Consider the following 23270-nt stretch of genomic DNA (forward strand, 5'->3'; position numbering starts at 1 on the left):
TTCTGTTTCTTTCATGAAACTTTCCTTAGTTAGCACTAAACCTAACGTCTTTAACTGTTTGACGTTACATTGTAGCTTCACAAAAACTGAATCCCCAACAGGTCCTTTTTTTTCCAAATTAGTTATTAATTAAATCTGTATCTTTTGGACTGGAGAGTGAATTATACATATAGAAACCTCAGCAACATTCACAAACTGCCTCATACTTTCATCAAAAAAGAAGCTAATTCGATTCTGATTTTCTTTGATGAGGGCTCTTTAACGACACATGCACTCAGGTTGTAGCGGCTACATAGTCGTGACGGAGTAAACTCCAATTCCCATAAGTCCCTAGCACTACGCCAGCATGTGCGCACGCGTCTGCAGAGAGAGAGAGAGAGAGAGGGTGTGTGTGTGTGTGTTTGTGCGCGCGAGGTCGCGCCGAGCCTGCTGACGTCACCGCTGGAACTGCCCTGTCACGCGCTGTTAGTAAAAGTTGGGATAGGAGAGAGAGAGAGAGAGAGAGAGAGAGAGAGAGAGTGAGAGAGCAAACGTACACAGAACTGAGAGAGAGAGAGAGAGAGAGAGAGAGAGAGAGAGAGAGAGCGAATGTAGAGGGAGCAAGGGTGCAAGAGAGAGCAAACGTACACAGAACTGAGAGAGAGAGAGAGAGAGAGAGAGAGAGAACGAATGTAGAGGGAGCAAGGGAGCAAGAGAGGGAGAGAGAGTGAGCAAACGCACAGAGAGAGAGAGAGAGAGTGAGAGAGAGAATTTTACGGACTGCCCTTTTCACGAGCGTGTTGATAAACACCGCCAAGTATCCTCCCGTGCGCGCGGCACGGTAAAACTATTATCTAAAAAGTTACAGAGTGAAGCGAAACAGCGCAAAGTTTAGTGTCAGCTCAACCCTGAACTGCAACGGGTCACTGAAGGAGAGAGAGAGAGAGAGAGAGTGAGAGAGAGAGAGGTCTTCATTAACGGGGAAAACTAACTGTCTTACTAGTGAACTGCGGACTACTCCAGGGCAGAATTAACGTTAGTGAAGTTGGTGTCGGTTAAAGGTGGGAGTCGTTAGTGCAGTGGCAAATGTTGTGAGTCGTTAGTGTCGGTAAATATTAATGTTGTGATAGACTGCGGAGAGTCGGCGCGGAGACGGAGCTGCGGAGCCCGATGACGAGCGCAAACTGCAGCGGGAATGAGGAGCTGGACTTCAGGCTGATCTTCGGAGAGGACGGACAGCAGCCGTTAGGCCCCGCAGGTCAGTGTCCGCCCATTTATCACTTCAGTTATCCTCCCTCTCTCCTCCCTCTCTTTCCTCTCTCCTGCTCGGTCCTCTCCGCTCGCTTTGCTTCGTGTCTCTCATGTCTGAGCTGTTAGTTTCAGGGCGCCAACAAACTACTGTAAACTAGGACTGTTCGATTCCACAGACCTGGGAGTCGACTCCGAATCCAATTCCAAGTGACGGGAATCGATTTAAAAACCAAAACATATTACAAGTCTTGTTGAAAAGTGAACTTCAGTTCATTTGGTGAGTGAAATATTCTCCAGAGAACACGCGTCTGTGCACTTTTATTGCTGAAATACTACATATTTTCGGGTTGAAACACGTTGAAAACAAAGTGCACAACCTATGGTTCATTAAGTTTCCTTTTTCAACATTTTACACCCAGTAATTAATTTAGCAGACAGTGACATGTGTGTTTACTGTCTGTATTATGAAATATAAAGATTTGACAAAGGAGATGCAAACTTTTGCATATGACAATAAAAGGACTTAAGAATATAATTCATTGAATGATATTAATAATATTAAACCGTACGTTAACTTTGAATAGCTAACACTAGATAAATTCATTATAGTTTGGGCTTCTGAAGACTTTGACTGCCCCTTCCACTGAATAGATTTATTTGATTGTAAACCTGTATTACATGTGACAATCGTTTTCGATGTTGCTAAAATAAAACACAACTGTGTGTGATATGGTACTGTATTAGGCTTTTAGACAGGTTGTACAATGGCAGGAGTGTATGAATCTAATACCATGTGAACTTCGTGGAATCGACTCCAAAGCTTCAGCTCTGCGAATGAATGTGTTCGAGGAATCGATTTTTACTGGCATCGACTTTCAGCTCTGTTGTGTGTCTGTAAAGCCGGTGTGCGGCTTACACAGGTTGCCGGGTTTTTTTGTGCACGACATTTTCAATATTCCTTTCTTTTTTCCAAGTCTAGTTAATTTTCACAAAAATGTCCAGTGTAAGAAATGTCCATCTGAGTTCGGCTCGACCTGCCACAGGCTGTTGCTAGCCGCTAGTCTTGCTAACAGTACCAGACTTCTCATGTTTGGCTAAAAGTTAGCTAAAGTTAACTAAATATCAGCGGTCTGTTTTCTTCTGAAGGAGGAATTTAATTCTCTAAATTTAATTCAGTTGTTATAGTCTGTTATAGTTTATGCCTGGGTGTGCGTCATTAAATTCGTTAGAGCTCATTTGACAGTTGATGTCATGACTGTGCTGAGATGATGTTGCAGCTGTGAACATGTATTTGGACACGTTTATTTAGACACGTTATACTGAATAGTTTGCAAAACGAGGAGAGCCTAATTCTGTTTTAAATACACTTATATGTAACTCCATAAAAAAAGCCACTGGAAAAATAAATGGCCAAATATACGTAAAATTATTTACTCTTTAAAATACTGCAGTTGCTGAAAATATGTGTATTTAAAGTGTATCCAGCATTGGTGAATTCAAATGTACTTTGTCCATTTGTTCAAAATTGCAGTGCAAATATACTTCCCTGCATGATACTAAATGATAATTTTGAAGTAAGAATAAAACATTGCACTTAACGGGCGAAGAACGAACATATAGAGATTACTGTGTCCTTGTGTTAGATTTCATTTATTCATGATCAAAATTGGACAGACAACAGATATATTCAAACAATCCAAAAACAAATTTAAAATAGGAGTAGAGATGCAAGGCATTCTTCAGAGAACAACAATACAGAAAGTAATAACAACCACAATTTAATGATGGTTTTACATATATGTGCACTTTCCATGATGATAGTCAAAGAGTACCTGGATACGGTTTAACTAACCTAGAAATATTCGTGTAGACATATGTAAATTGTTTGATGTGAAATTCATCCTTTTTTTGATGGCTTCAGTGAAGGGAAGTCTTAAATGATTCTGAAATGTAACAGTGAACCGTTTCATGAATTTACCACCTGTTGCATGAGACATCATTTTATGAAAGACGTCAGAAAAAGTTCTCTTAAACCTTAATAACTGAAATAAACACAGAGACTATTGTACTGCTTTCTGTTTACTGATGCCTATAGCAGTGTCAAAATAAACTCATAAAAACTAATTGGTTTTGTTGTTGTTGTTGTTATTTTATTATGTAAGGATAGAGTCACCAGGCAAGATTCTCTGGAAAGCATTTCACTTAAGAGCACTCTAAATAGTTGGTTGAAATCTCAAAAATTGATACCTCATCACATTTAGCTGGCATGAACATAAACTAAAGAGGCTAAAAATAAGTATAATTCTCTTGAAAGATGTGCGCATCAGCCTATCTCATGTATCTGTTCCATAGTTTGTGAACCAAAATGCTATAAAAATAAATGGATTAATTCTAGTTACATTTTGCTACTGCTGGGAGTTTCTTCAAGTGTCATAATCTGTAATAAGACTTCATTAGCATCTGTAAGTCAGTTTCCGAAGCAGAGAGTTGTTGGCTTGGTGAAACTTGTCTCAGTTTTGGCTCATGCTTTGCACGCACACATAGTGTGTTAGTTTAATACCACTTCGTTCAGTAGAGCCCAACCTGTGAATATAAGGCTCTCAGTTTGAATCCAACTACCTCAAAACAGATGTGAGTTTGTGTATGTATTTTGGTCTAAGAGATGAAACACAAACTCGTATAGAAAATGACAAAAATCAGCATCTGTCAATCTGCTGGAGTTCGCCGAGAAGGAAGCAGATAATTGTATAAGTGAAGCAGCCTGGCTGTGAATGTAAGTGTGTGGGTGGATAAGTATGAGTGTGTTTTGTGTTTTTTATATTGTATGATTGACGACTGACTCTCAGAAAAAGCCCCTTCCCCAATCTAAAACAGCATTTAAAGAGCAGTAAACAAGCCCTTTGTACTGGCACACAATATAGAACATGGTGCCCTCATCGTGGCCTGGGTCATGTGGCATATATGAGCAGCAAAAGAGGCAGAGGTAAATAAAAATTCCCCCCAAATCTGCTTGTGTGTTATGGCTTTGATTCTTCCATGTTTGAAGTCAGGCCTAGTTAAAAGTAGTCTGTGAGGAAGGGTGAGGCTAATTAAACCAGAAAAAAACCCCAAATGCAGTTTTCCATCTGTATTCGTCTGCGTCTTCACATCACTTGCTTTTGGTGCCTTTAACGCCCAGCTGAAACCCACATTGGGACCATTCTCTGTAAAAATATAAAAGAATAAATGAATTATGGTTTGTTCAAAATTTTCAGCCTGTTTGAGGTAGCAGAGTGCTTGAACTTTTGGCTAGATGTTAACTGCTCACCTTAAAGGGAACTAGATTTTTCAAAATATCTGCATAATCAAATTATGGTTAAGATATGAACAAAGTAATTCAGAGTGGTTGGATGTGAAATGTAAAATTGAAATGTAAAAACCTACTGAGTCAGACTTGTTCGAAGGGGTGTTGTAAATGTACCAGACAGCTCAAGAGTTTGATACCTCTTAAACCTCCACGTAGAGAGTTATGTACACCAACGGCTTCAGATATTTCACCTGGTACCTAAACCTTTCTTTTATAATAGCTTTAAGATAATATATTTTAATTCAGTGCCAGTTCCACAGTCATTTGCTACAATACATTTTATATATATCTCAATCAGTATCGGCCAGTACTTGCACTTCTGTATTTCATTGGAAAGTGGTATGGCTCCATGTCTACTCAGCAGTCAATCGTGGCACTGTTGTTAATGATGGAGGAGACGTGTTGATTATAACTGGTTTGGCCTGGGACAGAGAGATTTGTCACATTTTCCCTAGTCGTCTTGTGTTTAATCTGAAATGGCATTCTTTCCTGCTAAGCTCAATTTAACTAACAGTTTTTACTTGCATGCTTTACTTGAATCTTTGGAAAACTGATGAACTCCAAGCTTGGAAAGTCTCTTACGCAATTGAGTTTTCCCTAAATTAGCTATTAAAAAAAGTAACAATAATAAGGGGTGAAAAAGAGGAGCCAACGTTGATTTGGACAGAATGATGGAAATTGAAAAGTTAACTTCTTGCTTGGTTTGTGGAGAGTCTCTCTGTACAGACTCACACAAGGTTATGGGGTGTTGAACCGCATCAAATTGCTATGGGGATTGAGGAGTTTGACTGAGTCTGGAACAGAACCACAAAGACCCTAATATTTATAATGGAATATGTATAATTTACAAATAAGATTTTGTTTTGTGTATCTATTATGTTGCTATCATTTATCTTTTTTTTTTTTCTTGTGTTCTTCTGTTATCTAATGTGAATATAGTGAAAAGGATGTAAATATTTAATATCCAATTGCCTTCTATCACTCATCTAATATTTCTTTGGAAGTGAGGGGTACCTGTATAGAATACGTTTCCCTCTGCTGCAGTTACAGCCTCTGCCCTTCTGAAGAGGTATTACACTTTTAGAACATTTCTGTGAGGTTTTGATTTCATGACATTGCACCCATTAGAGTAAGTTCTATTACTGATTATAATCACATACACTGCGGCAGTTCTTTCCATCACTCCAGAGAACACAGTGCTATTGCTTCATAGCACAGTGCAGGTGATTTCTATAACCCTGCTGCTCGGCATTGGGCATGGTTTCAGGATATTTGTTTATGATTTTTACACAGTACATGTCCAATTGAACGCCATATTGTTGGTTCACCTTAATGTAACATAGGTCATTAATTTCAAAGGGTGTCAACAAAGTTTTGGACTTACAGTACCTTTATCTTTAAACATCTTAATTAACATGCAATAACTGATCGTTGGTAAATGAATAATAAATCCTATGTGTAATAAGTTATGAGCTTAGGGGTTAGCAAGTTCAGATTCATGGCTGAATAATACATCTGCAGTTTAAGAGGTTAACTGAGGTTGAAGTTAGCATGTACTGATATGATTGTACAAATGGTGTCTCACTGTAGACAATTCTCTACAGCCTTGTTATGAATAAAGTTTTTCACAGTCTCTGACACACTGTCACAGACATATATGTTGAGTTTGATACACAGTGGCAAACAGTGTTCAGACCTGAAAGGAGGGCACTCAAAGCCTCCTGGTAACGATTGGATAGATGCTGTGCTTGTTTGCTCGTAATTGAATGTGACTGGTTTGGTTTGAAGTCATTTGGATAATTTAATGGCGGTATTTGCATTGAAGGCATTAGGTTAATTTGCACAGTTCAATATACTGATTTCAACAGTAGTTTAATTTTACACAGCTGCAGTATATTTGTTTATATCAACCCCACTGTTCATGTCTGTGCTTTGGGATGGATGTCATTTTATAGTTTAAAAACGTAGGACATTTTTTGACCTTAAGACATATTCAAAAGTTATACCTTAAAGCGAATATTCCAAAGGTCTTCTTGTTTTTACACAGTTTGAAATATCATTCCAACAAGACTTGAATAACATGAATGAAATCTTGTTACATGAGATTTGAGAAGGTTTTTTCCTTGTCCTTTGAAGATACTACTTCTGAGATGGGGATGTTACAGCTGTTTAAGCTACAAGGATAATTTCTTCAGAAGTGTATTTGCTTCCAGATTTAAGGTAGTATTGTAGTGTTATGACTGTCTTTCATGTGTAGAAATGGCATTACTTATGGCAGAAGGTGACTGTGGTGCTTTAGATATGGTAGAACTGTGTGTGTGTGTGTGTGTGTGTGTGTGTATAGAACTGTCTGGCTATGTGCCCAGGCATGCCATGTGGTCCTCAGATGGCAGTGGAATTTAAGAGAAGGGACAGACGGACCACCGCTTCTCTCCCACTGAGACAGGAACAGGAAAGGTGCTCTTTCTTTCTCTCCCCACCCCCTTCTCGCTCTCTCTCTCTCTCACTCTCTCTCTCTCTATCACTCTGTGTCTCACTCAACTCCTGTAGTCTGGCAGTTCAGTTACTGTCGTCATTTGAACACACACACACACACACACCCACACACACACACACACACACACACACACAGAGACACACGCATTCACATTGCTTGAGCGCCTTCCCTCCTTCCTCTCAGGATGTGAAAGCCCACCGTTCACCACCACCCATGAGGACTTAGCAAGCCAAACTACCATCAGTAGTGAATTTCCTAGGGTTTGGCCATTGTCCTAGGGTGATCCATGTGTATTATTTATCATTGATTACCATACTGAACCCCACTGGCTAGTTTCATAACTGTGGGATTTGTTTTTGTCGCGTTCTAGTTAATCACTGCTAATAAGTTACTTATTGGCTGTTAGTAAATTAGTACTACACTCATTTTCTCAGGTTATAGGGGTTAGACAAAGTAAAATGCCAGATGCGTACGTAGCGAGAGGATTGAGTGGTCAGTGAATGTTGAGCCTGCCCAGTTTGGAGAGGCTGTGCTAACCTTGCGTCTGGCCCTGTTGGCCGCCTGTCTCAGTCGTGGGAAAGACTGAAATTACATCGCTCTCAGGGCCGGTTATTTTGAGCCGCAACAGGAGCGGTAGAGGGCAGACACTTAGTTCTCCGACCCCCAACAAACAGGACTGTCCCATCAGCTCCCGTCCCGCTAGCAGCTGCACAGCTGTGAGAGAATGCTGTGTGCCACGTCTCCAGGTGAGTATGAATGCTCAGACCAGCCTAGGAAAGAGAGAGAGAGAGAGAGAGAGAGAGAGAGAGAGAGAGAGCGTGTGTGTGTGTGTGTGTGTGTGTGTGTGTGTGTGTGTGCGGGGCAGCTTGTAGGTCAGAAAGAAGAGGGGGCAGGTCATTTTAGCTGGGCAGCTTTATTTAGATGTGTAGTGCATAAAGATAAGCTTTGGGAGGTAACTATAAGACACACAAATTGACAAATGAAAAAGATTATAATCATTTATACCACACACACATATATACATATACATATACATATATATATATATACATACAAAGGCGTGTAGAAAATCCCAGGGTTGGTTTAGCTGCTTTCCTTAGTACGTTATCTCAGAAAGCTTCACTATGAAACATGCAAGCATGTAAATGTTCAGATAACGTCTTATACCAATTTAAAGTTCATTTTAAACTTAGCTTCGTGTAGAAAAGAGCACTGCGTGTATAAGCTCTATAAGCTGTATTGTTCATGGCACGCTTAATAATGTGGTCCTGTGTGTTGACCGGGCGACAGCTTCATTAGACAATGACTGGGTGGATAATGTAGCCTGCTTCTCAGCTGTTAGTGACTCAGGCATTGTTTAGGCAGTGATAAACGGGGACAGCACACTATGCTCTGGGCTTGAAAACCCATTGCACTTGCTGACTCACTCAGGCCTCCAATCGCCTGTTAACATTTAACCCAAACATGTGAACCAGCACCCTGCAGCACTAAGTATATACAGTGAACAGGGCAGATTTTTAGCCCCAGAAAGTCAGTGAACACAAGAGGGAGAGAAATAGGGTTCTACACGTGTCTGTCTGCATGTTCTTTGATTTCTGTATTGGTAATGATGTAGGGATTTGAATCAGCTGTGTGATATTGGCCTTTGCCGTTTGTACTGGCCCTTCTAATTTATCAAAAAAAAAAAAAAAAAAAACTAAATGTGTTCTTTCACTGCAACTGTTGCAATGGTGGTTGGATTGACTTCAGAAAACTCTGCCAGAAAAGCGATTGAAATAGGGGTCCCATGTGGCACAGTGGTCTTGTGATTGGTAGTTTGCAAGCTTGATCTGAGCATTATGTCAGGCTCCCCTTCACATTCTACTACTTTCAATACTAGTCATGTGAGTCTGTAAGCTGATGTATCAGAAATTGTTAGCATGCAATTAGTGTTCTGCTCCAAGCATCCTGACCTGCTCAGGGATATTTGTTGCAGAAGTGATGCTTCCCATATTTCAGAAGTCTCATATGCTTGCCTTCAACCATTAAAATAGACCATGGTCTAGTGGTGGGCACACTGGTTAAAAATATACTATTCAATGTAATGAATATAGAATTTGGGGGTCTCTACATTATGGATTTGCAGTGCTTAATGTATTACGTAACTAAGCTAACCTGTGGTGTTGAATCTAATTAGAAATAAGCAGAGTGGAAACAACAATAAATTGTCCAAATAAGGCTGATGACATGACAAAACTCAGGCTGGGATGTAGCTACATCTTTCATACCATCATAATGGCTCCATAATGTTGACAAGGTATATGGTATTACCATGGTTGGGGGGCAGTGGGGAGGACTGTCAGGCTGTGTGAGCCTCTGTAAGCACAGTCGAATGAAGGGTTTTCAGTGCTGTGCAGTTCAGCTCAGCACTGCCCGACAGTCCACAGATGTTTTTCCAGTGAACTCCAGCTCTACATGAACATAATTAGAGGATATACCCGTGAGCGCAAAGTCTGAGTATTTTGTCTGTTTTCAGCTTTCTCTCTCTCTCTCTCTCTCTCTCTCTCTCTCTCTCTCTCTCTCTCTCTCTCTCTCTCTCTCACTCTCATTCAGTAAAAACTCAGCGCTAAACTCACAACTGCCTTGGGCTACAGGGCTTGTGTTTTTCTCCACCTGTATTCAGAGGCATCACCAGAAAATGAGATCCCACAATGCCCCTTCCCTGTGGTTCTCTTAAATGCATATGGATGAATTCGTTGGCCTTGTTCTGAAGTTAGTCAGACACAGAACAGAAATTTAACACACCACATATTTTATAATTTTGAGATACAATCCACATTATTAAATACCGCAGTATACAGTATTACCAAACTTAGACAAAACAAAAACAAAAAATATATATACCTTAATATGTTTCACAGGCATACTACATAAATGTGTTTTGAAATTTTATTAACCTGCAGTTGAAGTTGAGAACCAATTTTATTCCCGATCCTTTTACTATTTGGCAGCTGAGCCATTGCACTTCTGAAGGTTGACATGACATTGTTCGAAGTTCTCAGTTTAAAATAAAGCAGACAGTAAAGTATTTCTTCTGTTTATTAAGCTGTATCTTAAATGTATGCTCTGGTTGAAAAAGTGTTTATCTTCACTGCTAGGACTGTACAAGCAAGCAGTGCTACAAAAAATGGAAGTAGCTGCTGTATGGTTCTTTGATGCAAGGACTCGCTTTATTTAGCATGTGGCCTGGCCTTATGATCTGGCTTGATAGGATTGTGTACAATTCTAGAGTCCCTTTACTTACAAGACTCAGGGGTCAGCTTGTGTAAGAGAGATGACAGTGTGTGTAGAAATGGCTCTAACACGGCTTGTGTGTGGGAGTCATTTGTTTCCTGGGGCGAGGCACGAGCAGATATGTGAGGCATTTGTCTAGTTTAAATTTAGTGTAACTGAAGCCAGGGCAGAATGCTCTACATCATCTCTCCATGTGGTGTTTTATAGCGAAGGGAATGGCATTGAACTCTTGCATTTGGGCAAGGAGTACGAGGGAGCACTACAGTATGGAGCATCAAAAAGAAAATATTCTAGTTCCAGTTGGTGATAAAGTGTGTAGTGTTTTTGTTGTCTAACATTTTAGAAGGCAGTGTATGGTAAAGTTATGCACTGGTAATTTAGTCATAACTAAGCTAGCTAGTGCAGATATCATTATCTAGAACCAAAAATACTGAAAAGACATCTCAGTGTTAATGAACTAAACATGTTGAGGCACAAGAAATAAGTTTGTGTAGAAATGGATTAGTCATCACTCATGCTCATACCCCTGCGCAGGCTAGCTTTAGCATTAGCTTATTAGCTCATTTGAAGCAGCTTACATTATACCAAACATATTAGTCATGAAAGCTTACTGATTATATCAGCACCATTCAATATATTTCCCCAGGCTATTGTTATACTAATGCTACTTTTTAATTGTGCAACAAATTTCAGTCTGTTCAGACCGGTTCACAGGTTTGTTTATTAATAAGAGCCATAGTTATGTTAATGGTTGAATCAAACACCCATTTATTATCTCAAATACTATAATAAGAAAATTTTCTGTTGCATATGCTATGTACTGTGGCTTTCTTTGAGTTTGATATGGCTTTAATATAACAGTACTGTCATAATGCTGTGAGATGTGTTGTAGCACACTAAGGAATTCTTTCTGTATCAGTCGTTTCAAATTAAAAGCCCTCTCCAGATGTTTTTATTTGGGATTTCATGATATTTTCTAAAATTTTAAAGCAGTGGGAGCAGCAGTTTTGCAGCAGCAGGTCATCACTTCAAAATTAATGTAGCGGAAACACTGCAACACCAAAATAGAGTGTGTGGGAGTTGTTTGTTTTTATTTAATTTTGGTGTCATTTTAAGAAAAGATAATCCAACAGAACAACAACAAAACAAAAAACTGTCAGATTTGTAAGACATTCTTTTAGTAGCAAGTACCAGTATTCAGCGAGCACTAATTTTCTTTAACTTTCTGTTAATTAGCTATTCAAACTAAAATATCATCTGTAAAAGGAAAACTCTTTGACTTTGCATTTATTTATAAAACTTATTGCATTTATTTATAAAAAATTTGTCACAAATAATATGGTTTAATGAAATGAGACCTTCTAATGAATGTCTGGTGTTCAGTTGTGTAGGCTATTAATAAAAGATGAGAAGTATTAAATTAGTAAACAATCAACTAACATGAGGCTATACAAAACCAAAATTGAACCTTATTGAGGCTTTAAAATATTCCCTCATAAATGAATGTATACTTTGTCCTTATGATTATGTAACTCTAGTGTTGTATACGAAAAATGCTTATGCAACATTCCTAGAGTCCAGAGTAAACACAGGTTTTTTGCTGTTTTTTGTACACACAAATCACATATACCTTTGGACATTTGTAAAAAAATATATAATTTAAAATAGTTTATTTCAGACAGTCATGCAATTATTTACATAGCTTTCTAGGCTACTATTTATAAATGGTAATTATAAAAGCAGAAAAGAGTTAGCTAACATAATGACTATTAAAACTTAGTAAACATACCTGTTTTTCTTATCTGAAACCATCTACGAGTTTGAATCTTGAGAATTATTCCGTTATAAATCCCTGTCCTTATGAAAATGCAACTTTAAACTTATATATAAAATAATGCTTACACAGCAGACCTAGAATGGGTCAAGGACAAATAACTTATGCAAAATTCTATACAAACTCTGCTTTGAATAGAAGTCTCAATTCTGTTAGTGTGTTTTTCCAACATGAATAGAATATATAGTGACCTGTAAAAATTTTGCATACCCCAGCTTTACCACTTAACCCTAAACCTTGCCATAGGAAAAAAAATCCCCCCAGCTCAAAATCCCCCACCTTCACAGATGACAGACCTGTGATGAACTTAGCAGGCCATGAATGGCATTGAATTATTGAAACTCATCTCTCTAAATCCTAAAAACTATGACTTAATTGCCTGTACTGTAAGCTATACCCATTGCCCCCTGCAGTGTAACGAAGTAAAATAGAAAGGGCCCCCTCCCACCCAGTAGAATATTTACCCACGTTTGGCAGACACAGTGGTGTTCATTTTAGAACTGTGTATTTGGCCTGGAAACATGATGCATGTTTAGCATACTGTAGGTTCAACACAACTGCTTTAAGTCCTTTAAAATCATTTGAAAATGTTAGTGTCTGTATCAAGTAAAAACATTTGACAGTGTTTAGCATTTACCAGTCTGTAGTGGGTCTTAGTACATTTAACCAACAAGAAACAAACTAAGTAATTTCATTGAATATTTACTTCCAATTAACAAAATGTCTTGAAGTGAAGGGTGTTAACTAGGTGTTTGTCCTTCTTTGTGGCAGTAACAGCTTCTAATCTTCTGGGAAGTCTTTACACTTGATGCTGAAAATTTTCTGTTCGTATTTGATGGCATTAAGCCTTTTAAAATTTCAGCTTATAAACAATAGTGAAGTCAGGTACTGAGGTTGCATAATAGTTGTAAATAGTAAAAGTGAATTTGCACTGTATCAGCTATTTGAAAGACGGCTTGTGACAGAGCTATATCTTTATGGGAATGTTTCCTTTTTTGGGATCTTGGTTTGGAGTCTTGGATCAGTAAATAAGTAGCCTACTTGAGTGTCTGAATTCCATGACTTCCTGAGAGAGTATATCACCAGTATCAAAATAAAAGCTTTTCCCATTTTTAATTCAGAAATGTCTTTACACTGTGTGAAAACTGCATGATTCTCAGGCAGATATTTGTTTAAAAATGATTGACTTTTGACACATTAGATTTGGCTGATATTTGATGGTCTACTTATTGTAGTTTAGAAAAGGTAAGTTTAATAGTTATGCTGGGCTATATTTCTGCATTGTATTTATTTAACTGTATTTATATTGCTTTACAAAGATATGTATTTTAATATATATCTTTATATATGTTTATTTTTTTTAGATATGGATATTTAAATGTATAACATTTAAGTTTCAGGTATATCATCATCAGCCCACAAATCTCATATCAGTCCAAACCTAGAGTTTCAGAACTCCCGTATAGAATATATATCTTCAGTCGAAAGTTAAAAACATTATATAAATAAAGTCTGTAGCAGTGTGTTCTCTGCTCCTCTCTGGCGTCAGATGAGGGACTCCTGTGTAATGCTGCAGTCCAGACTAGTCCATGTACAAATCAATTTATATTGATTTGAATGGTAATTTTACAATGAAATACAGTACTACAACAGTGGGTTAAGGATGCCTTAAAAGAAATTGATTTTGAGAATTAAGTCATAATATTTGTAAATACTTTTATGATTATTTCTGTTTTTTATTAATGTATTATTATTGTTTCTTTAAAAATAAAATTATTAAATTAATAATAATTTGAGAAGGAAATCGGTTTTCAATTTCAATAATAAAGGTTGCCTAAGAAATGACATATTAAAGTTGTTCTTAAAATGCAGACTTGAAATATAATCTTGAAATATAACCACATTATTCATAAACATACCTTTATTCTTGAAATATTAACTAATCGAGTTTTGACATGACGTTTTACTCAAACTATGGTCTTTGTTCAAAAAATCTAACATTTTTCTAATGTACCGAAAGTGATTTAGCAAAAGGTTTATGTGTTTTGCTTAAACTTAAAAAAAACGTTTGTGGTTTAACACATACATTTTCAGGCACATTAGTAGGAAGTTTAATTTTGTTTCATTTCCCCCAGGACTGTGAAATCCATAATGGTCTTATCATAAACGGCTAAATCATAATGAACAAATCAAAATTGACTTTAGCTGACATTGTACTGATACTATGAAAAATATCCCTGGAAAAAAAAGCTAATTGAGCTAATTTTTCATTCATGCTAAAATTAGAGCATCATTTAGATGTTTGGTTACAGTGCGGTTTATCAGAGGGTTTGTAAGATCCTGTCACTCTCCTCTGGGTCACTGCTTTGTTTCCTTCCCTTTCTCACCGTCCCTGAGGCAGACTTACACAATTTGCCTTCTGGACTGTTGTGTAATTAAAGTTTCACACACACATACTCGGGGAGGGCGGAGGGAGGTAGTTAGATTTGTGTGTATGTTTGTTCTGTGTGTGAGGTGGGTCTCTACAGTGAATACCTTCATCTTCACACATCTTCATACTTTAGCAGTATACTCCACCTACAAACCTGTAAATCTTACATAACAATTAGTTACAATTTAGCTGAATTTTATATATTACACTCTTCATGAAATTGTGTGTTTTTTGCTAATTTTATGGAATTTGAAAATTACTTACCCCTTTTTTGTGTCTATAGAGATTGCAGTGATAGATGGGATAGATGTTTTTACAGGACGTTGCTGTATTTCTACAGTGTACTGTTAAGAGTGGATGCAGTATAATTACAATATGAAATGTAAGAGAAATGTGTGTTATTGTTAAACATGCATTGTAATTTACAGCACAGTATAATAAGTGTTTACTGCGTACTGCTGAATGAAGAACATTGTTTGCCATCCTTTTTCAGAAGAGGGATTTTACCTTTGGGGTGGCAGCACATGAAACATAATAATGGAGCTTGTTTGTTTGTGTGTGTGTGTGTGTGTGTGTGTGTGTGCGTGCCTGTGTACCAGGTTATTGAAGAAAAACACCTGTTTACACACTCATATTGTGGGGACTTCTTTTCCTGTGTTCTTCACATCATACATAATTTAAATTTAAGGTGAAGACATGTTTAGGGTTAGGGTAATGTTTAGGGTTCTTGATGAGGTAAAGGTAATAGGCCATGAAATAAATGGAAGTCTCTGTAATAGCCCCACAACACATGGAAACCACTGGTGTGTGTGTGTGTATGTGTGTGTGTTGGGGCTGCGTAAGATGTATGTTCACAAAAAATACCCTAAAGTGCATGAAATTAAGGTGTATTCCAGCACACAAATAATTGATGCAGTTTTAAATTTAAACATGAATAATCAGACATGACATGAAGGGACTTGTTAACATATTAACGTATTTCACGAGGACACAAAATGTCATTCATAATTCAGTTTGATACAGTTCAGTGGTGTCTCGAGCTCTCTGAAACCTGCCTTATGGTAACTCTTTTAAGTCATGTATAAACATACACGTTTAATAGTGTGGACTATTTTGCAGGAGAAATGTCATATTTAATGCCTTTTTTTAATTAATATACAAAGCCAGGTGTGAAAACCTCAGGATGAATTGTGATCAGATTATGAGCCAATAACTCCACATTTGGGGTGGGTCAGAGGCAGATCTTAACTACATTTTTTTTTAAAATCTGCATTCATTTAGTAATTGGCAGTCTATAGTACACTAATATTATTAGGTGAGAAGTCATGTTCTTGGTTTATTCTATTTTCATTAACACGTTCTGTGTGGAGCAGTTATGTTTGCCCCACATTTGGGAGATCTTCGGTTCATTGTTGCCTCAGCCATGCAATGGTGGGAGTACAAGAGAGTGCAGTTGGTCTTGCTCTTTCAGATGGTTAGGATAGCCCTCCCTCTCTTCACCATCACTCAGCGTGATGCTAGCCAATGTAGATTTCTGTTAGGTACCACAATAGCAACTGAGTAGTTAGTGTTCTCCTCCAAACATGTTGACTGCCAGCAGCAGATAGAAAACACAATGTGGTTAGCTTCACATATCGTGGAGGAAGCATGTTCTAGAATTAACTCCTTCTAGTCGTGTAACAGTGTGTGGGAGTCTGAGCTAGCTCACATGCACAAGATGTGGAGAAAACTAGGTATTAAAAACAGGTTCTGTGAATAGGCATAGGATCTAGGTCACAGTGCCTCTTGATTAGTCATTTATTAATTTGGAGATTATGAACTTCATGATATTTTCACAAGGGCTGGTGTGCTAGTTGCGGGAGACAGAGATGCCTGGACTTCTTTGATTTCAATGTTGCCACCATGACCCTGAAATAAATTGAGCATAAAAGAAGAAGAAGACGATGATGATGATGATAGTGTGCTAGCAGGGATGGAACAGTGAGAATCTCAGCGCTCTTCTCCATCCAGGACAGACGTGGTCTGGACCCACTGGGTCTGATTGTACCTGAGGTGCTGGCTGCTCTGCCGTCTGGGTTTTGTTTATCCTGTAACATTATCACAGCATGTCATGCCTTAATCAGTGAGCTTTATTTAGAAGGCAAACATACGTTCCTGTTGGTTGAGGTTGTTGGGCAGCACAACGGCCATCCACAGACTTTTGGTGATGTAAGCGTCAGCTCTCTCACTCTCTCTGGGACATAGACAGATCCTGAGATAGTGAACCATGCTCAGCTTCAAGGTGTTGAAAGCAAAGCAGGCAGCGTTTATAAACAAGAGGGATTTGCAGCACGAGAGGAAAAGGTCTGCATTTAAATCCCAGACCAGTCCAAAGAGAGAGGTATGGGGGGGTGTAGAGAGAGAGAGAGAGAGAGAAATAGAGTGAGAGAGAGAGGGTGACCTTAGAGTGAAACCCTGCTGTACTCTTTCAGCTCACTGATCGACTTGCAGCATTCAGGATCGACTGATAACACACACGCACACAAACACACATTGTCTCTCTGTCTATATCTCTCTTGTTCACTGCCACAGACACACTAAAGAGGGACATAATTTAATTTACTGATAATATATAACGGTGTCAATTGATTGAAAACTGGAGATTCTGTGATTAATAATTATATAACAAATAATTGTGTAGAGTGGTATAGTTAATATGTCATTACGAAACCCCAGTATCTGTAAATAAATGAAAAAAAAAACCTGTCTCGGTTCATTATGCTAGTTTTGTCTCTCTCTCTCTCTCTCTCTCTCTCTCTCTCTCTCTCTCTCTCTGCTTATGGCAGAGGCATCTGGAGTTGTTTTAGCCAAAGGACAGAGCCCCAAATATTGAATAGCATGAACTGAAATGGGTAATGCTCTATTCCTGCTCCATATGTGGGTAATATTGACTTTGAATATTGATATTTGTGTTTCAGCAAAAAAGAATGTAATTATTTGTTTACCTTTTAAATTCAATAGTTGTGATGCTGTTTTTACTAGTGAGGTGGCCAATATATTATTTGCTGGTATGTGGATATTTTTAGATATTTTTATTGGTCTGATATTGGAAATTGTACAACGGATAACTCTAACTGTCCACCGATAAAACCCTTTTGTGCTTGTTTATATGCACTGACACCTGTAAATACACAACCGTGTCTGCCATGTGGATGTCTTTCACAGTTCCTGCAGAGAGCAGTTTCTGGCATTAAATTTCTCTGTGATGAAAACTAATTTAAAATATCAGCGACTCTCGGTACATGCACACACAGATAGCAGTGTAAATAGATATAATGTCATTCAGCGTCTGAATTTATTAGTGAAACACGATGGTAAACGATTACAAACACTCGTTCAAACACTCTCGCTCGCTCTAAACCACTTTATGCCACTCTCTCCCCCGCTCTCCAAAACAAACCCGGTGCTGCACTAATTAGCCCCCTTCTAGAATGAATCATATGGAACCAGCAGTGAATATTTGATAGAAATATAAATGAACTACAACTAATACACTTAAAAGACAAAACTAAATAGTAAAGGAATTACAAATACTGAAGAAAAGGCTTGTCTTATGACCTGTGATTGATTTAATCCAATGTGAATTTGCTCAAATTAAAAAAAGATAAAATTATAGGTTTTTAATATTGGTATTAGCTATTCCAAGGTGCTAATTATTGTTATTTTATCTGCCCAAAACATTTTTAATTGGTGCATCCCTAGTGTTTACATCTCCTATAGAATCTACTAATACGTTGCTAAACTTTGCAAAACGAGTGAAATCTTGGAAGAAGTTTTAGACAAATTTTGTAAAATGATTAATTCACTTAAAATAAAAAAGAATGCAATTATATTTCCAGATCATTCACATGCATTAGCGTTAACAGCACTACTCATGTGTAGCTTTACTTATAAATAAACAAACACATGAGTATTTCCATTTCTCTGCAATAGCTTTTTGTCAGCTGCACATCCTTTCAGACCCATATCATACTTTTAATGGAATTGTTCAATAAGAAGACAGCTAATATTACTGAAAGTGAATGCAGGAAAATAGCCCAGATCCTGATGAGTGATGTCTGTTATCTTTGCTCTGTGTTCTTGCTGTATAGTGTGCATATTTCTGTGGCAAAAAATTATTGTTATTTAAATGCTTGTCCCTGACACATACTCTCACAAGCACTCTGCAGCTACAGTTGGGAGTTGCTGTGTCAATAGGCCTGCAGGTGTGGGATGGTCCCAGGCCTGCGTCAGGAGCTATGCGTGTGTGCTTGTGTGTATGTGTGTTTAAGAAGCAAAGGCACTCTGCCAGCAATTCTTAGAACCTGGAGAGGAATAGAAGCCTATTCAGAGAGTCTTCAGCCAAGTCACTGCATGCACAGTAATGACGCATTCAACCCACAATTGTGATAATCATAGATGTTTTTATTTATCAGGTAAGAGTCCTAGTTGTCATAGATCAAATGTGCATTCCTCTTTTACAATCCCTAAAGAAGATCCCCAAATGTAGATTTGAAGTCTTTTGAAGTGGAAGAATGCCGACAGCCCGTTTTTGGCGGCAACTCAAAGAGCAGGAACTGTGAGTGAAGCTGCTGTTACTGAAAGAGTGCTGCATCACAGCAGAAACCCAGGCTTGGGTTACACCTGTCCCCACACAACAAAACACACACAAACACATACAGTCTCTCTCTCTCTCTCTCTCTCTCTCTCTCTCACACACACACACGAAGCCAGGATGTTGTGTAAGTAATGTAGTTCAGGAATTGACCTTGAGAGGAAGTTAGGTTTGTGCTTCACAGTCCAAACACATAGGAGTTCATGTTTGTCTTAAGGCTTTCACAGCTACTCCATTACCTGCTCAAACAAGGACGGGCTAAGAAATAAAATAGTATTGAGGACTGACCAAATTACTCAGATATAACAGAAAATCGGATCATTCAGTGTCTTTCAGTAAGAAATTGAACTATTTAAGTTGTCAGTTTGAGGGAGGTTTTTTTCAGAATCTCAGCTGCCTATTGGCTGTCTAAATTTCATATGCATGTTGTAAATGTCTTGGTTGCTGTGCAGGCTGTTGCCCACTTCCAGCAGATTACACTCATTTCTGTTTTAAGCCACACCTACTTTTCAGTTTCAGTAGGTAATGAAATAAGCATCGATCTGGAATCAGTTTGAAAGCTATCGATGTATTTGTTTTAAAATGAATGTTTCCATATTTCCAGCTCCAGTGACCAGATTCTCATTAAGTTATTGTTTATTTATGTTTATTTATTTCTATGTATTTCGTGACTGTAATTTATTATTTCCATTCAGGCTCTTCCATTATTTTATCGGTTGTACAGTCAGCTCCTGTGCATGAGGGAACGATCTGTGTGCAGGTGTGTGTGCCGACCTGTGAGGGTGTGTGTTTGTGTGTGTGTTTCCTGCAGCTTTTGAGTATTGTGTGTGTGCTCTAAAACAGCTTTGTGTGTGTGTGTGTGTTGCCATACTGTCTGAAGACACACAGAGAGAGAGAGAGAGAGAGAGAGAGAGAGAGAGAGAGGGAGAGAGAGAGAGAGAGAGAGAGAGAGAGAGAGAGAGAGAGAGCAGGCTTGAGCAGTAGTGCTTTATCCGCTAATGAGCATGTCTGTGTGACGTCACATCTCACACACGCTGAGGGACAGAGAGGGGCAGTGAGGGCTGCAGACGCTCTGTGAGCAGAGAGAATCCTGACCGTGTGTGCGTCATGCCGTGGAGTGGACGGAGCATGGAGGGGCACGCTGTAGCGTTTTCCTGCTATTATTAGCTTAGGAACAGCAAAGCTTCTTAGAGCTCTTTATTTAACCGGATAGACAGACTGATGTGGGACTGAACGTCTGCTGTAAGCTGGCCCTGACAGGGCCACCTCTTCGTATTCAGCACTGTGGCACTGACCTAAGATCAGATGAGAATCCAGTGTAACAATTGTTGTAATGTTGCAAGTGGAAGTGTGTTCGTGGACTGTTTGTTTAGACAGTATTTTACTTTTACCCCATGGTGTGCTGAATTCTTCAACCAGAGCAGTTTCTATGTGTATTGTAAAATTGTAGAGTGAGGTGTAAATTTGTATTTAGGAAAGTTACATTAATATTTCAATACCAGCACTTTTGAATTGCCTTGCATTGGCTATCAGTTATAATTAATAGCTTAATGCCCAAGATTAAACGCTATTAAGGGTTGCAATTCGAAAGTATAAGTAAATATTTGATGATAAACTACATTTTCTGCAGAGGAAACAATAAAAAAACAACATCTGTTATCTGAATCAACACAGAATTCTCATACCCTTTTAACTGTTGGTTGACGTTGTCAGATTTGTGGTCATCTAAGGCCCTTGTTTTTCCTGTCTGCCCCCTCTTGCCCTCCACTCCTCTCCAGAGGCAGGTGGTCTTGCCTTGGACAGAGCAGGGTGCTTTCCCACTTGGCTTTAAGACCAGACCGTAAGCAGGTATCAAATAGCTGTCACTGTCCTTACAGGGTTCAAGCGTGTGTTTTGAGGGCAACTGTGTGATGAAGCAACATTTGAGAGGGCAGCAGGTCATCTGTAAAACTTGTGCACCACCTACTCTCCCTCCTGCACAAATCTGGATTAGCACCAGGGCAGACTCCTAAGGCAAACTTGTAATGTATAGTTGTAGATTGACTGGCATTTCTCATTTTCTTTGTGATTAAATCATGAAAATGTACATGGATTCATTCTGAATGATTATTTGTGAAATGGTCCATTCTAGAGATATTACTTATAAATAATAGTTAATTACAGAAGGTTTTTACATGGTTAGAATTATGCTGTCTAATGCCAGTAAGATTGGTTTACAGTGGTGTCAAGTTGAGCTTTTGGCCTTAAATATTTTTATCTATTAAATTTAATAAGGGTGGCATGTTTGCGCAGCAGGTAGTGTTGCAGTCACACAGTTCCAGGGAACTGAAGGTTTTGGGTTCAAGTCCTGCCCCGGGTGACTGTCTGTGAGGAGTTTGGTGTGTTCTCCTCGTGTCCGCATGGGTTTTCTCCGGGTGCTCCCGTTTCCATTCGTAGGTGGATTGGCGACTCAAAAAGTGCCCCTAGGTGTGAGTGTGTGAGTAAACGTGTGAGTGTGTGTCGCCCTGCGAAGGACTGGTGCCCCCTCCAGGGTGTGTTCTTGCCTTGTGCCCAGTGATTCCGGGTAGGCTCCGGACACACCATGACCCTGAACTGGATAAGCAGTTACAGACAATGAATGAATGAGTGATAATTTCAATGAACCTAGCTAATTGCATCCATCATTTCCTTCCTATGGTATGCTGCATTAATGTTTGCAGCGAGTTGTAGTATTGTGTACGCTGACTAAGACTGGAGCCGGGATGAAAGATATGTTTTTCTTTGGAAGGCAGAACAAGAGGCAAGACATTTCCCATATTCACTGAACTCTAAATGCATCTGAAAGTTATTGGATCATGTCAGAGAGCGAGAGAGCGTGAGAGAGAGAGAGAGAGAGAGAGAGAGAGAGAGAGAGAGAGAGAGAGAGAGAGCAGGCTTGAGCAATAGTGCTTGTTGATGTGTTGTGAACATGATTGCCAGACTGAATACCTCTTCTCGCTGCTAGGGTGATAATTAATTGTTATACACTAGACATTTAATATAGTTGTTTTAGATATTTGTAATCAACACATAGAATGCAACAATAAATACAGTTATATTGCAAATTTCATTTAACTAAAATATTGCTCGCTTACCCTTTTTTCCCAATTACACAGCCCATTTCTTACTTTATTTGGTACATTTCATTGAAGTTGTCATTTCTGCACCTGCAGCTGAACACTGGCTAATGCACTGCACAGAAAAGAATAGCTTTGTCGTTTGGCTGGAATCAGTCATTGAATGTGAATGGTAGTTCCAAGAAGAAGTGGAACACTTTGAATGAATGGAAGCTGTGTGTGCAGAAAGAGTGATATAATGAGAGAGAGAGAGATAATGTGTGTATGTTTGTGTGTGTATGAGAGAGAGAGAGAGAGAGAGAGAGAGAGAGAGAGAGAGAGAGAGATGGACAGACAGACAAACAGGTAGTCATTGGAATCTACAGTAGCGTATGCTATGTCCCTTCCTGGGTCAAAGTGCAGCTTGAGCCCTCTGTGGCATTTTGACCAGACGTGTGTCCTGCTGTCCATCAGGTCTTGTTGGCACCGAAACACAGGACATATGGGACTACTATAATTAAAGGTATTTATTTATAGGTCTAGACACTGGTACCAAATTATCTGGAGAAAATTGTAATAAAGATCATTTATATGTTTTTTATTCTCTAAAATACTGATTACATAGGTCTGATATTTTTTTCAGTATTGGACAGGAAATGCTCCAAAATAAAATGATATATAGGATTATTTAAATTATTCCCAATGTTAACAAATCCAGCCTGAAATAGTTCTCATTGAGGTATTATCCTTAAAGATTTCTTTGAAAGCAAGTTTGAAACTGGAAAAAAAAATGGAAACTGCAACAAATGATGAATGAGAAATACTGAAAAATAGTTTTTTTTCTTTCTTTTATGGTTTTAAAAAATTGTGTAAACTGTACATAATGGTGGATATGACTAAATGTAAGGTGGTCTCCGACTTTTGCACCGTATGTGTGTTGCTCTATAACAGG

General features: G+C 38.5%; 1 protein-coding gene across 1 annotated transcript in view; it reads left to right on the forward strand.

Moving 5' to 3' along the window:
• The first annotated feature begins 756 nt into the window (after nt 1-756).
• LOC136676475 (nuclear factor of activated T-cells, cytoplasmic 3-like) overlaps nt 757-23270 on the forward strand; it is an 86623-nt gene continuing 64109 nt past the window's right edge. The window contains exon 1 of the mRNA XM_066653533.1: nt 757-1237. Within this exon, the coding sequence (XP_066509630.1) occupies nt 1150-1237 (88 nt within the window). The 5' untranslated portion in view covers nt 757-1149. The remainder of the gene's footprint in view (nt 1238-23270) is intronic.

Source organism: Hoplias malabaricus, chromosome X2 (assembly GCF_029633855.1).
Source record: "Hoplias malabaricus isolate fHopMal1 chromosome X2, fHopMal1.hap1, whole genome shotgun sequence".
In the NCBI taxonomy this organism is placed as follows: domain Eukaryota; kingdom Metazoa; phylum Chordata; class Actinopteri; order Characiformes; family Erythrinidae; genus Hoplias; species Hoplias malabaricus.